General features: G+C 38.1%; 2 protein-coding genes across 6 annotated transcripts in view; one reads left to right on the top strand and one right to left on the bottom strand.

Annotated features, from left to right (window-relative positions):
• Positions 1-8,834, bottom strand: part of zip (myosin heavy chain 10) — a 28,488-nt gene extending 19,654 nt beyond the window's left edge. For all 5 annotated transcript variants that reach the window (XM_011504810.1, XM_011504813.1, XM_011504809.1 and 2 more), the window contains exon 1: positions 8,265-8,834. In XM_011504810.1, coding sequence (XP_011503112.1) covers positions 8,265-8,621 — 357 coding nt within the window. In that variant the 5' untranslated portion in view covers positions 8,622-8,834. The remainder of the gene's footprint in view (positions 1-8,264) is intronic.
• A 3,909-nt stretch (positions 8,835-12,743) lies between these two features.
• LOC105366386 (probable low-specificity L-threonine aldolase 2) overlaps positions 12,744-13,521 on the top strand; it is a 1,548-nt gene continuing 770 nt past the window's right edge. The window contains exons 1-3 of the mRNA XM_011504808.1: positions 12,744-12,971; positions 13,037-13,120; positions 13,335-13,519. Of these exons, the coding sequence (XP_011503110.1) occupies positions 12,854-12,971; positions 13,037-13,120; positions 13,335-13,519 (387 nt within the window). The 5' untranslated portion in view covers positions 12,744-12,853. The remainder of the gene's footprint in view (positions 12,972-13,036; positions 13,121-13,334; positions 13,520-13,521) is intronic.

Below are 13,521 nucleotides of genomic sequence, written 5' to 3'. Positions count from 1 at the left end.
AACATTTTTAAAAATCCTAAGTGGACTAAGGCTTACCATTTCTTTGCGGTACTCGAATCGTCCTTAGATTCCGTCAAATTGTACGACAATTAAAGGCAATTGGAAGGTGTTTGTGCCACTATAGCCACTTATTGCAGAACCGAGGTGGTAGAATATCACGTCCAGCCGATAAAGTTCCGACGGCAAAAGCTTCATAATTCGTTCGCTTTTTCGAAACACAAAGGAAAGGAAGACTATTTAAAAAATGAAAGCCAAGAAATCCCGTTTATCCTTCTTTACCTCTTCGCTCGTTTGAATCTCAAAAGCGAAAAATACCGGTGGTTAATTTATCATTGGACACATGTAGCTCTTTCGGACAGACTTTTAGCGTCCACTTAAGTCCATACTTGCAGGCTCTTCACGAGCCTCGAGTAGAATCTACAAGTGGATCAATGAGAACGCGGACTTTATGTGTATTTTGCATATCTTAAATAAAGAAGCTGCGCGAGGGACTCTGCTTTTAACATTTTTAATTAATTATTCAATAGCTATTTATTGCCCTGTGCTGTGTTCTTTAATATGCATTGTGCATTCGGCACAACATTCATTAATCGACAGATCGCTCCAAAGCAAAGCAAATCAGTGAGGCGTGAAAAAGAGGGGTGGAGGGGAGAATTAGTAATATTATCATTACCATCAGGAATCTAGACAACTATTCAGACTGGCGACGTATTGATCTTTGGAAGCTGAATATTATCTATAAATATCCTATGATCTCGCCACATCCACGGAGAGTTTTGGCGTAATCGTAGCGCGAGATTTGGTGAGCGCCAAATGCAAAATGCTACGCAAAAGGCAAAAGAGCGAAAAGATACCGAAACGATTGCCTTAATGAGTGTCCCGTGAATCAGCAATGGGTGTCCCCTGAGAGGTTTACGGGTGCGATGGCGACGGCGGCTCGGTGTAGTCTAGGTGATCGTCGAAAATCCCGTGTCGAGGCCTCGTTTCCTTCTTGGTTTATATGGGCCAGCCGTAAAAGGCATTCGCGCGGCGCACCTCCGCCGTGCTTTTTACGTACTTATATGATCATTCGTACGCTGGTGCTATACCGCGGCTCAGCCCGGCTCTTGGTGGCGTCGTCGCTACTGCCGCAAGCAGGTTAAGGACGCAAAGTCCTTTTAAGGATGCATCTTTGCGTGCCGATCCGATTTACTTGTCGCTTCGGCGCCTTTGCTCAGCCATACGCTTTTTTGAGCTGTATGTCGCACCTGTCTAAATCAGGGTCGTTTCCGCGGGCTCGTTTCCTCTTTGCCTAGCTAAAGCCCCCCCCCCTCCCGCCCACTTGCCGCTATACTATGGTGTCCTTAAAGGCTTTTCCGATGCTCCTGAGTATCGCGCTAATACGACGCGATAATTAGCAAGGAGGATTAAAGAGAAAAATTTACCGTGCGTTATTTAAGCCCTTGGTCCTGAAAATTCACACTTTGATTTTATTCTTATGGCTTGGATTTTAAAATCACTCTCGGTGAATTAATTTTGGAATTATATTCGGCGTAATGAAATAGGGAAAAAATAGGCAATTCAGGAGATGTGACGTTTCAATTGTATCTCAGCTCCCACGTTACCAAGCTAAATTCAAGTTTCTCGCCACGAACTACGCAAAAGAAGCATAAGCTCAAGCAAAAATAAGACATTCCACCGATAATGACGCACGTCGCGATTGCGCACGGCGCATGAGCCTTTTTTATGCCATATTTGGTCGAGCTACGAAAACGGCTTATTCTTTGCAAGTACGAGAGTACAACATTCACGATGAATACCGTGATTCGGCATTCTAATATATCCTCTTGTAAGACGAGATTTCGTCTGCAGGCCATGTACAAAGAGTTAAAAGAGGAGGAGCAGGAAAAGGTTGATTATAAGTATGAACGTTTATGTATTCAGATGGTACAAAAATAAAAAGAACGTGGTTCGAGAACGCAAATACATATTCTATAACAAGACGTTAAATCACAGAGCTGACACTCTAATTTTTGACCCTAACGTACGTATGATGTAGTTTAAGCGTGCAAAAATAATTGAAAAATCCAGATGTTTAATAAAATTATGCCTACGACTTTGCCTACACATGTAATGAAATATCAAATAGAGAATAAACACTTTATAAGCAATAAATACACGTGTAATCCGACTAGCCTACCTAGAATTCGTAGTTGTACAATGAAATTGACGTGTGTCAACTCGGATGATATATATCTAAATAAATACGCAAAATGCAAATTTATTCAAATTAATATAACATCTAATTCAGTTTACCTATCTTGCAAACATTCCTGGATTACAAACAGTGTAGTACTCGCATCGGACACGCCCTACCTACTGTATATTGTAGAATAAGGTATCGATGAAATAAAACGAAAAACGGACCCATAAACAATTCCTTCCAGCAATTGTTTTTTATATTCATTAGCCTCAAGAAGTATTGATGGGTAAAATACAACTTAAAATTCATATCCAAAAATATATTGGAAATTTGAACGCATTTCAACATCGAATAATATAGAAAATGCATATAATCTAATAGCTTTGATTCAAGTTCCTTTAACTATCAGCTATTGTATTATACGAGAGAAATGCATTGAAAAGTTAATTCCTATTTCCTCTATAATTCAAAGTAGACAAAAATGTATGCGTAGGACTGTTAATGTACCTTTCCTATGCCAATAATTAATATTCATTATAGTTCTACAAAAATCAAAAGGCTATTGATACATCAAACTTTAATTATACATCCGATAGCTTAGAAAAATATCAGGTTTCAAATAAAATTTTAAGCTTTATTTCTGCACCTGAAGGCATTACAATATGAGTTAATATAAGCTTTTTGTAAAAACGCCATCGTCACATATTTCTGCTTAAAATATTCTCTGCTGTTTTCAGTTCTGCACGCAGAAAATTAGCTCCCCGGTGACGTCAGCAGTGCAGGAGAAAAGTGGCTGTGGCAGCACGTGGCCTTTCCCATCCACGCAACACTTTTTCTTTCTCTAGCTCGTACTAGTCCGCGATTCCTCTGTTTCTACCGATTTCGAGCGGCAAGCGCTTACGTCATTATTATTAATATGCCACTAATTACCGTTATGTCGGAGAGCCGCAGCTCGGGAAGCACCAGTTTATTTTTATTGCTGGCGTGCTATTTGCGAGATCCTTAGACGAAGATTTTCTTTTACTATATCTATTCCCCCCAATTATAGAATCCTTATGAAAATGATAGTTGGAAAGGCGTTCGTCGATTGCCACTCGATGCATACTTTCAGTATACATATGCACATACACGCGTAGCTTCATTGTACTATTGCACTATTCAAGGCATACATTACAACATCATCGTTAATCGCTCGTGGTTTTATTATTTGTTTTATCGGGAGTATCATACATCTGCAATTGTTTTTCTCTACGCTGTTGTAAAGTGGAGCAATATGTCGTTTGCCTTCGTAACATAATGTGCCAAGTTAATTTTTAAAAATATCGTTTGCACCCTTTGACCTTGTCGCGGTTCGCAGTAAACTATTGGTTTGATCACAATTTTTGCGAATTATTTTCGCAACATGACATCGCGCTCGCACATCCACGCGGCATCGATGACTTATTCCAATGTGCCGTACGATTGCATTCATTCCACTATTATGATTATAATTTTGATTATTGGGGTTATTATTATTTTATAACCCGCGAGATAAATGCTAAGCACGAGTAGCTCCCGCTCGTCGCCCACTATATTAGTTCATGGAAAAATCTAGATAAAATTTCCGCGTGCTGACGAGTGTCTCTGAAAAAAAATAGTCAAACGCGAGTGCAAAATCAAATAGCCACTGTTTAATAAGTGCTCTATCTATTTTTTATCTCTGTCATTCTATATCAACAATAACCCGTTCTCTCCTCCTCCTCGGTAAAGCCGGCAATCAAAATCGCGTCGCGCTGCCTATTAATGAATCACATTTTTCCCTCCTTCTTCCAGACCACGAAAGAGCATCTCGTGTTTACAATGTCTAAAGTAATCTGTATGTGGGGCGGTGAGAATTGCGAAACATTTCCCCGAAAAATGTCCGACACAATGGCACAAAATAAAGCGTAAAAAATGAGTTATGAAGCGATCGGGGCGCATTCCATGGAGCAAGAGGTGATGGGAGCATCGAAATATTCGAATGGCTTATACCGATAAGAGAGGTCGCCGGAGCGACTGACTGCTCGGGCGCTCAGGAAAATTTGCAGGTATGACAGGGATTTTCGCAAGGCCGCGTTGTCGAACGGGTCGAACCCTGGCCTTTTACGGAGCAGCGGCAACGGCGTCTTGCACAATAAATTTGCGCTTGTGGTCATTCGGCATCGATTGCAAAACCCCCGCAGGCACCTCCTGTGCCCCCCACCCACCCCGTCACAGCCGTCGCTGCCGCTGTCGCCGTTCTCTTATCGTTCTGAATTCAGCAGCCTCGCAACGCTTATCGGACCTTAATTATCCTCTCCTTGGATCGCGATTTCAATTGCGCGGTCGTAATTTACGGGCGACGTTTGCTGAGCTGAGTGATTTATTTGAGTGCCTTAAAGCTGCAAGAGCGCAAATACTTCTTCTCGCCGCTTCGATTTTCCATCCACTCTGACATCGTCAGCCTCGTCTTCCTTCCATGCCCGCGCGCCCAAGCCAACGTAAGCTGTCGGTATAAACTAGCCAACAAAGCTTATGCTTGGCACAAACGCTTATCAGCGTCGTACAAGTGACGAGTGTTTCTTTATTCTTTTTTCTCTTTTTAAGGCCATCATAACGATTCAATGCGTAATTCTATATGCAAAGAAAAGGCCAAAAGCTGGACTCATCCGGCGATTCTTAATCACGAGCGCGAAGCGGGACAGAACGAAATATTGCATAGCCATGGAAGGAAGGAAGAGGAAGAAACGGGTAGCACTTTTTTGTTGGCCGGCCTTCTTACTTAGCTGACGCAAACTTTTTCGCAACGCAAGTAAATAAGTGTGCAATGTGTCGCGCCAGCGAAATTTCAAGGGGCGACTCGGCCCCCTCTCAACATGGCGCCGACGCTCTCTTCTCTCTCAGTTTATGTTTTTCAGTGCCACGGCGCGCCTCTGCCGCTTTTTTCTTTTCTTTTTTTTTTTTATTCTTCGCGGTGAAACGAAACGGACCGCGAGCCCTCGCTGAATCAGCCAGCCGTGAGTCACCGGGAACGTGGGTCACGTCGAGTGCACCGGCGACGAGAATTGAGACGATATTCGCTCTTCGCCCTGAGATAACAGCTGTGCTTTTTTCAATTGCGACCTGGTGTCCCTGTCTTCGTGATCTCTAAATCTCCGGATTCAAAAACCGATTAAATGATAAACATTTTTTGACACATTTGAGCTCAATGTCACTGTACATTAGATATTAATTAGATTTCGTTCCCATTGGCATTATCGACCTCTACGAATGCGGTTCGTCGTTTTATCAGCCATATTTCATAGAAATTTCAGGTTCTTTATAATAAACTATGATTAGAATACGCATTTGCTTCTATATTAAAACTAACTGAAACACACTGAAACTAAAGCCCGACGAGTAAACATATTTAAGGATTAAAAAAATCGCGCTTGATTGCAATTTTTGCACATATTTATAACATTTTTTAGCCATTATTTAATATAATATTTTAACGATAGATTTCTGCTCTTTAAGAGCCACGAAACGCACAATTAACCTTCCTGTCATTTCATAATATATGTAATATAATAAAGTAGTTATATTTATCGATCGTTATATTTTTATTTTTTTCACGAGTATCGTATTTCATTCGTTATATCTAACGAATATCAAATTTAACTTTTAATTTAACTTCCCAGAGAAACTTTATAAGTAACTATTATTTATAATTAATGAAGCAGAATTTCAAATAATTTTTATTTCTATAGATGGGTAGAAATCACTAATATAAATTATCTGAGATTTGCAACTTGCAAATAGTCGTTTTTATCTTTTATGCGATGAACGTATTCATCGTGTAAATCAATGGAAGAAAAGGGTCAATAAATTTTGGCGCAAACATCAAAAAGAAGAAAAACAAGGAGAGAACAAGTCTGGCTGAAATAATCAAAATCTGTAAATGATTTTATATTATATGTAATATAATGCATGTTAGACAAGAACGATTAATAATCATTCAATTGCAAATTGTTGGTTTCAACTATAAGCGACATGTTAATTAGAGTATGACTATTTAAATGATTCAAATAATTCATTTATTGAATTTTTCTGAACTCACTAACGAATCGAATTTTAATTATTGATCATTATTGATTGTTTTTAAATAAACCTAGATTGGTTAATCCGTTTCGTCTGAATAAATAATAATTAAAAATAATTTTAAAAAACTATCGGCGATAAAATAGTTTTTAACGAGGAGCTACTTAAAAAACATAAATGAAATAATATGGCGGAAGAATAATATTTTAATGGACATCTCTCAGTGATTAAATGGTATACGAAGTGCATCGCACTGATATCGTGGACAATTTATCGAGAGAGAGAGAGAGAGAGAGAGAGAGACATACAGATAGAGATAAAATATTGAACCAGTAATATAGATGCACAAGTTCAAGTATCCCTTTATGAAATCAGCTGACGGGCAGCAGAAGACGAAAAGACATGGGAATCGAGAAATCGTACGTCTTTTTGCTTAGCGCATTTGGTTCAATTTTCCAATGTACACGGGAAGAAAATTATCGCAAGGTCCTTGCCGCTTTCTGCACTGTATCAGCCCGATTACCACGGTTGATTTTCTAATAACATTTTAATCTCTATTCTATTTCGTGATTATATTACTTTAGCGTTTTCCTTATGCAAAGTTTTTACATTAAATTGTTCACACAAGGTATGATAAAATATCGCTTTGTTCAAGCACACAGTGAGAGCAAATATTAAACAAAGCATTCTCTGGCGATAGATAATTTGTAAAATGTTTACTTAGCTATGGTGCCGAACCGAGAGAAAGAAAATCGGCAACATTATTGCACAAGCGCTTGATTTTAACGATATTTTCTCTTGGGCGTTAAAAATCTAGAATAAAAGGGTTTGACCTTATTCTCTGAGCATGTTTTTCTCTGCAACTGATTATTTAATAACGTTTGCGCTCAATTTTTTCGCCTCCTCTCTTTTTAAATGCCACTGTAAAATAAAAAATATATAGGAGACATGCGCAGTTTTAAGGAGTGGAGCCATCGCGAAAAGCTTGAAATACGAAACGAGTCGTGCCAACAGTGAGTCGAGTTGAGTGAGTGGCTCATTGTTTTCTTTCTCTCTGTATCATATCAATTCAGCGAATAGCCAGAGAAGAAAAATCGAGCAGAACACGCAGACGGGAAAACGTTTCGTCGACTACCGGCTTTTTCATTATTTTAGTAAGCCCTCTGTCTTCTATCCTGGATAAGGTGTGCACGCGCCTGCGTATGCCAGAGAGAAAGAGAGAGAGAGAGAGAGAGAGAGAGAGAGAGAGAGAGAGAGTCGCGTGGAGAAGAAAACGTACGTATGTAAAGTTGAGTCAGGGACGCATCGTAGCAGGAGCGCGAGAAGCACGAGTGAGAGATAACACAGGGAAGCAAATGTGAGGGAACGAGCGAATTGTAAAGAAGAGAGGGCGAGAGATAAAGGTGGTAGATAAAGGTAAGTAGCCAGTTAGGTATGTAGATAGGTGTAGGTAGATAGATAGATAGATAGATAGATAGATAGATAGATAGATAGATAGATAATAGATAGATAGAAGGTAGGTAGGTAGGTAGGTAGGTAGGTAGGTAGGTAGGTAGGTAGGTAGGTAGGTAGGTAGGTAGGTAGGTAGGTAGGTAGGTAGGTAGGTACGTAGGTTGGTACGTAGATAGATAGATAGGTAAGTAGGAAGTAAATAGATAGGTAGGTAGGTACGTAGATAGATAGGTAGGTAAGTAGGAAGTAAATAGATAGGTAGGTAGGTAGGTAGTTGTAGATACAGAGAGAGAGAAAATGATATGTGGGAGGGAATAAAAGAGAGAGGGAGAGAGCAAGGAAGAGGGAGGAAGGAGAAAAAGGTATTATAGCGCGGCGATTGATAAGTTTGGAAACGTATGTGAATGGGTCCTCGGAAACGCCCGGGAACAACAGCATGCCTATAACCTGTTGCGCTCGAGTTGGGAGGTTAGGGTGTCATCGAGGTCGAGCTCGAAACAGCGAAGCAGAGAGACCAATAACGCAATTTTGTTTTGGTGGCACGCATACTCACGTAAATAAGCCCCGAGTAGTAGCGGTCCTTAAGGTTGTGGAGGACAGAGGCCTCGTTTAGGCAGGTGAGCTCGGCCATGTCCTCGGCCTTGTCGAACTTGGGCGGGTTCATCTTTTGTATGTCGTCCTTGGCGACGAGGACGCGCTTGCCGGTTTCGACGATCTCCACTTCCACCTCGTCGCCTCGCTCGCCTTTTATGCTCGCGGCTACAAAGCCCTGCAGCTCCGAAGGCACCCATACCAGTTTCTTCTGCGTCCACTCAGCCTGAGTCGCCGGGTCGTTGAAGCTATTCCGGTCGACCGACAGGATTCGTAGCTCCGGATCCGATCGGTCCACCCTCGAGTCCGCGTCCGCCATCTTAAGAGCCCCCGTGCGCGCGCGCTCGCGTGCGTGCGTGCGGGTGCGGGTGTGAATGCGCGCGTGTATGTGCGCCCAGTCGGCGGCACCTCCTTGCCCTCCTCCTTGTCCCGCAACTCTCTCCGACCAGGCGCTGGCGTGTCAGCCTGCGGAGTTGTCTGTCTCTTTTCCTCTTCTCTTTCCGTACCTGCCTGCTGCCTGCGTACGTACGTGCGTGCGTGCGAGCGTGCGTGCGTCCGTGCGTGCGTGCGTGCAAGCGTGCGTGGTGCGTGCGTTGCTTGCGCGCTTGATCGACTATGAGCGACTGCTAGGCCCTCGGCTCTTCCTCGCGCGGTTGGCGGGCCCAACGAACTTGGGAGCGGTGCTTGCGGCCAGCGGCTGCTGCTCGAGCCTAAGGCACATACGCGCTGGGCTGCGGGACGCCAAGTGCTGCTCTCGGCTGATGCTTGCTCGCTCTCTCCCTAGCAGGGCAATCGCGGCCCGCGGGCGTCGGAGCTGGGGGAGCCGTCGCGTTGCTTCGTGGCCGTAAGATCAGTACCAGCCATTTCGCCGAGAGCCGACTCAGCCGACCCCGGCCGTCGCACTCCTGCCCTGCCCCTGGCCCCGCTCTAATCTACCCCCCACCTCCTTGCCAACTCGCTCACTTAATATCTCTCTCTCTCTCTCTCTCTCTCTTTCTCTATCTTCTTACCTCCCCCCTTACTCTTCTCTCGCTCACTCAATCACTTTCTCTATTTCTTATTGAACAATCAAACTTCTAATTAAAATGACAAGGAAGACGGGGACGAAAACGAGGACGACCACGAAGACGACGACAACGAGGATAACAACGACAAGGATATCAACGACAACGCCGACAGCGACGGTGACGGCGACAAAATACAACACACCAGTTGAATCTTAGATACTTTAGCCTAGTACGTTGACGGCAATCGCGACCCTCGTTCTTTATTCCTCTGGCTCTTCCTCTTATTCACTCAACGCTGCTTTCGCGGCAACCGAATTGACCGAGACTCGAGCCCATTCGCCAATTACAAAAGAAGGCAAACATGGCGTAGCCAACCGTTGATCGCCTATTTTTACCTTCTCGTTTAAGGAGCCACAGAGCGCTTACTTATCGACTGACAAACTCCTCCATCTTTCGCCTATCGCCTGTCATACCTTATCGACCAACTCGCTATTATCAATAATAATACGTACATATAAATATATAGATGCGTATAATTTGCTACTAACTAAATTTCTTCTACATTCCTTTTTAATAAAGAATTTCGTTCTTGGAAGCTCTTACTACCCTTCAGTCGACAAACTTTTGCCCATAATTTCAAATCCCAATATTCGTACATGTTCATTTTACGCGGTCTTCGTTCTCTTCATTTTCTTATACAGAATTATTTATGCATAAAATTTTAATCTTATTGCCGTTATTCCTTTAATCAACTACCGCAGGTGCTTTTATCTTAAAGTAAACAGTACATAAAATAGACTAATAAAATTGTATATTAAAATCATATCAACATTTTTTTTATGTATAATAAAATCTATTTGTGATAATCTACTATTAAAAATATTACAATTATTATTACTATGTATAGCTATTTTTTTTTCGTAAATTTGAAACTTATATAAGATAATAAATTTTATTCGATTTTATTCCAAGATAAAGATATGCAATTTTTTTTAACGTACTATTTATCATTATCATGATTGTTTTTAAATTTAGTCAACATTCATAATTATAATTCGAAAATTCAATAACTCATTTCCAAAAATTGAATTCGTATAAAATATAAAATTGTATTGAAGTGTAAACGCGAATCGTAACGAAGCAAATCTTCCTCGATACTACCGCCTCTATATTATTACTAAACTCCGTAAGTTTTGTCCTTGACGTGTCGATACGCCGCTACTTAAATGTATTTTAAGAAAAAGAATTTGATATGTATATTACTTTTTATGCGTGAGTAGTTGGTAAGAGCTGCTAGAATAAGAGAATTTGTGCAAATTGTTGTATTATTCATTTCGCTGATTGATCGAAGGATCAATAATTAAATATTAAAGTGAAATTACCTAAGGTTAATGCACTAATTACTACAAAACGTAGTAAAAGTGCCTATTTAAATTATAAAAAAATTTGTATTACAAAATTAATTTTGTAAGGATACTCGTGTTAGATTTTTGTTTTTAAAACCTTTGCAAAGCATTACATTTATCAAAGATCTAGGGACAAAATAATTACAATATTTTTTTACCTATTGATCTGAAGTAATTTTTATATCGAGATTCAAGATGACGGGTGTATGATTGTAAGCTTATGAAAGGGAGAGTAAGTTCGAATTATACTTTTGTAACTACGTCAGCGTATATACTTTATATTTCCGTGTTATTAAAAAAGGAAATATTGCTATTCACGATGAATCATGGTAGTCTATAAAATTTAGCAATTTCATTTTTATTTAATAAGAACGTAGATATTTTATGATGTTTGATTTGAACAATTCAAATGTTTGTATTATTGTACTATTTTACAAATAACAATGAAATTTACAGAAATATTTAAATTGTATTTTATATCATGCATCTCTTTTATATTTAGAAAATTGAACATTATTACTTTGTAAATTTAGCATATCATTCATAAGACCAAAAAAAAAAAAAATGATCCTTTAAAATTTGTACCAAAATTTCTGATAATTTTACTTATTATTAATAAAAATTGTCATCTTTACACTTATAAGTTGTGTATTAGTCATTATTAAATAAAAAAATTTTAATGGGAATCATTGAGTTGGTTATCTGTTTATAAAATATTACTTATAATATCAAAAAAATTAAAGTTTATATTGAAAATTATACAACATGTACTTAATAAATATTTACTTTTCCGTATTATTAGAAACTTTTACGTACAAATGCCTTTTTAAAAATTTAAATTGCTTTTGTAATTTATATTATATATATATATATATATATATATATATATATTAATAAAAGAATTTTTTGGATATATTTATTTATTTCAAAGATTTATGCACATTCATAAATTTTAAGCTAATAGTGGGTATTTGAAGGTTTTGGATAGAAAACTTGCGTTTGTAACAAATGATGTTAATTAGTTTATAAAAATCTTGTTAAATTTTTTATTTATGTTTGAATGATACATTATAATGCAAAAACTTCAACTTTTAATGAGTTTTTAACTGTTGAATCCTTAAATAAATTTTAAATTTTAATTAAACCAATTACTAATTATATATGTTAAAAATATATATTATTCTATATACTTTATCAGACACCCCCCCCCCTAAATAATTAAAATTGAATGAAACTTATACTGTTTAAATATTAGTTGTTACTCTATTTCAAGTTATTAAAATGTGGAATGTCGTGTTTGCAAAGAAAAACCTTTTTTTAAGGATCAAATACTGAGTCAAATGTATTTCCCTGGTCATAGAAATTGAAAATGTAAATAAGGAATTTTTATGAATTCAATTTCCAATTTTCAAAAAAAATCAATAATTTTCAATTCTAAAATATTATCTACCATTCATTCATTAATGAAATAAAAATAATCGACTTTTATTTTTTTTTCATACGTTCTACGATTTATCACTTGCCTGATTAATATATTTTCAGTACAGTGTTCACTTCAATTAAGTGTCATTATTACGATGTATCTTTAATTTTGTGATTTCGATTGCCTAATTAAATTATGCAATTTTACATTCTACTAAGTAGTAAACGAATGAATTTCGTAAAATGACCTTTCCTATAAATATAATAGAAATAAATTTTTAATTGTCCCATTTTAGATGTTTTGAATTTTCAATTGGTTATAAAATATTTAATATTTTTCCGGAATTATTTTCATCGTTTTATGTAATACATTTCTTACTCTCTCTCTCTCTCTCTCTCGCTCTTTTTTTAATTACTTGTTTTTTTTTATAAAGCGTTGAACCCGACTATTAATTATTTTAGATAAAAAGCATTGTACATGAGTCTTCTGTTTTATCTATTGGGACAATAACGTTTTTTATTTTGTCAACGAGATATATCATCGATTGAATAAATTGTATTGAATAGCAGTGATTTGTTATCATGTCGTGTACTGAAAAATATGAGCAAGAAGAAAAGGTAAGAACTCTAAGCTATGTCATTTACGATTAAATATTTTTTATATAATTAAAAAAAAATTTTCATCCATTAACGTGTATCACAATTTATCATAATAGATGTTGACAGTTGATTTACGGAGTGATACTATTACAAAACCTTCGACAGCTATGAGGAAAGCAATGTTCGATGCAGAAGTTGGTGATGACGTTTACGGCGAAGACCCAACAGTCACGAGTACGTAAAAGTAAAATAAATTTTATTTCAAGGCTTTTACTTTTTAATCAATCATGACTTTTCAGAACTCGAGATGAAAGCTGCCAGACTCCTCGGCAAGGAGGCAGCTATTTTTGTTGCATCTGGGACAATGGGAAATTTAATCTCTGGTATTACGATATTTAAGATATTTAATTTTAATTATTAAAAATATATCATTGTAAAGATTAAAACGATCAGATAAATAGGTTTATAGAAACGGGATTATATTAAAAGTTTGTACAGGCTGGTCTTCAATTGGACATGAAATCATGCTCATATTTCTTACCATACACTTCTCAAATCATAAAAAAAATACATAAGGAATCGTTTTGATGCTTCCAGTATTAAATCACTGCGAGGTGCGAGGTAGTGAGGCCTACTGTGGCGAGGAATCGCATATCGTACTCCATGAGCAAGGAGGAGCTGCACAAATTGGAGGTGTAACCGTGTGTGCGCTGCCCAATAATCCGGACGGTAGTTTCGAATTGCAACTACTTGAGAAGAAGCTCAGGAGCGATCGACTTCACGA

This window comes from Ceratosolen solmsi, unplaced genomic scaffold (assembly GCF_000503995.2).
Source record: "Ceratosolen solmsi marchali unplaced genomic scaffold, CerSol_1.0 scaffold4, whole genome shotgun sequence".
NCBI classification, from domain to species: Eukaryota; Metazoa; Arthropoda; class Insecta; order Hymenoptera; family Agaonidae; genus Ceratosolen; species Ceratosolen solmsi.
Note: the sequence above shows the minus strand (reverse complement) of the source record. Positions and strands in the feature narration are given on the sequence as shown.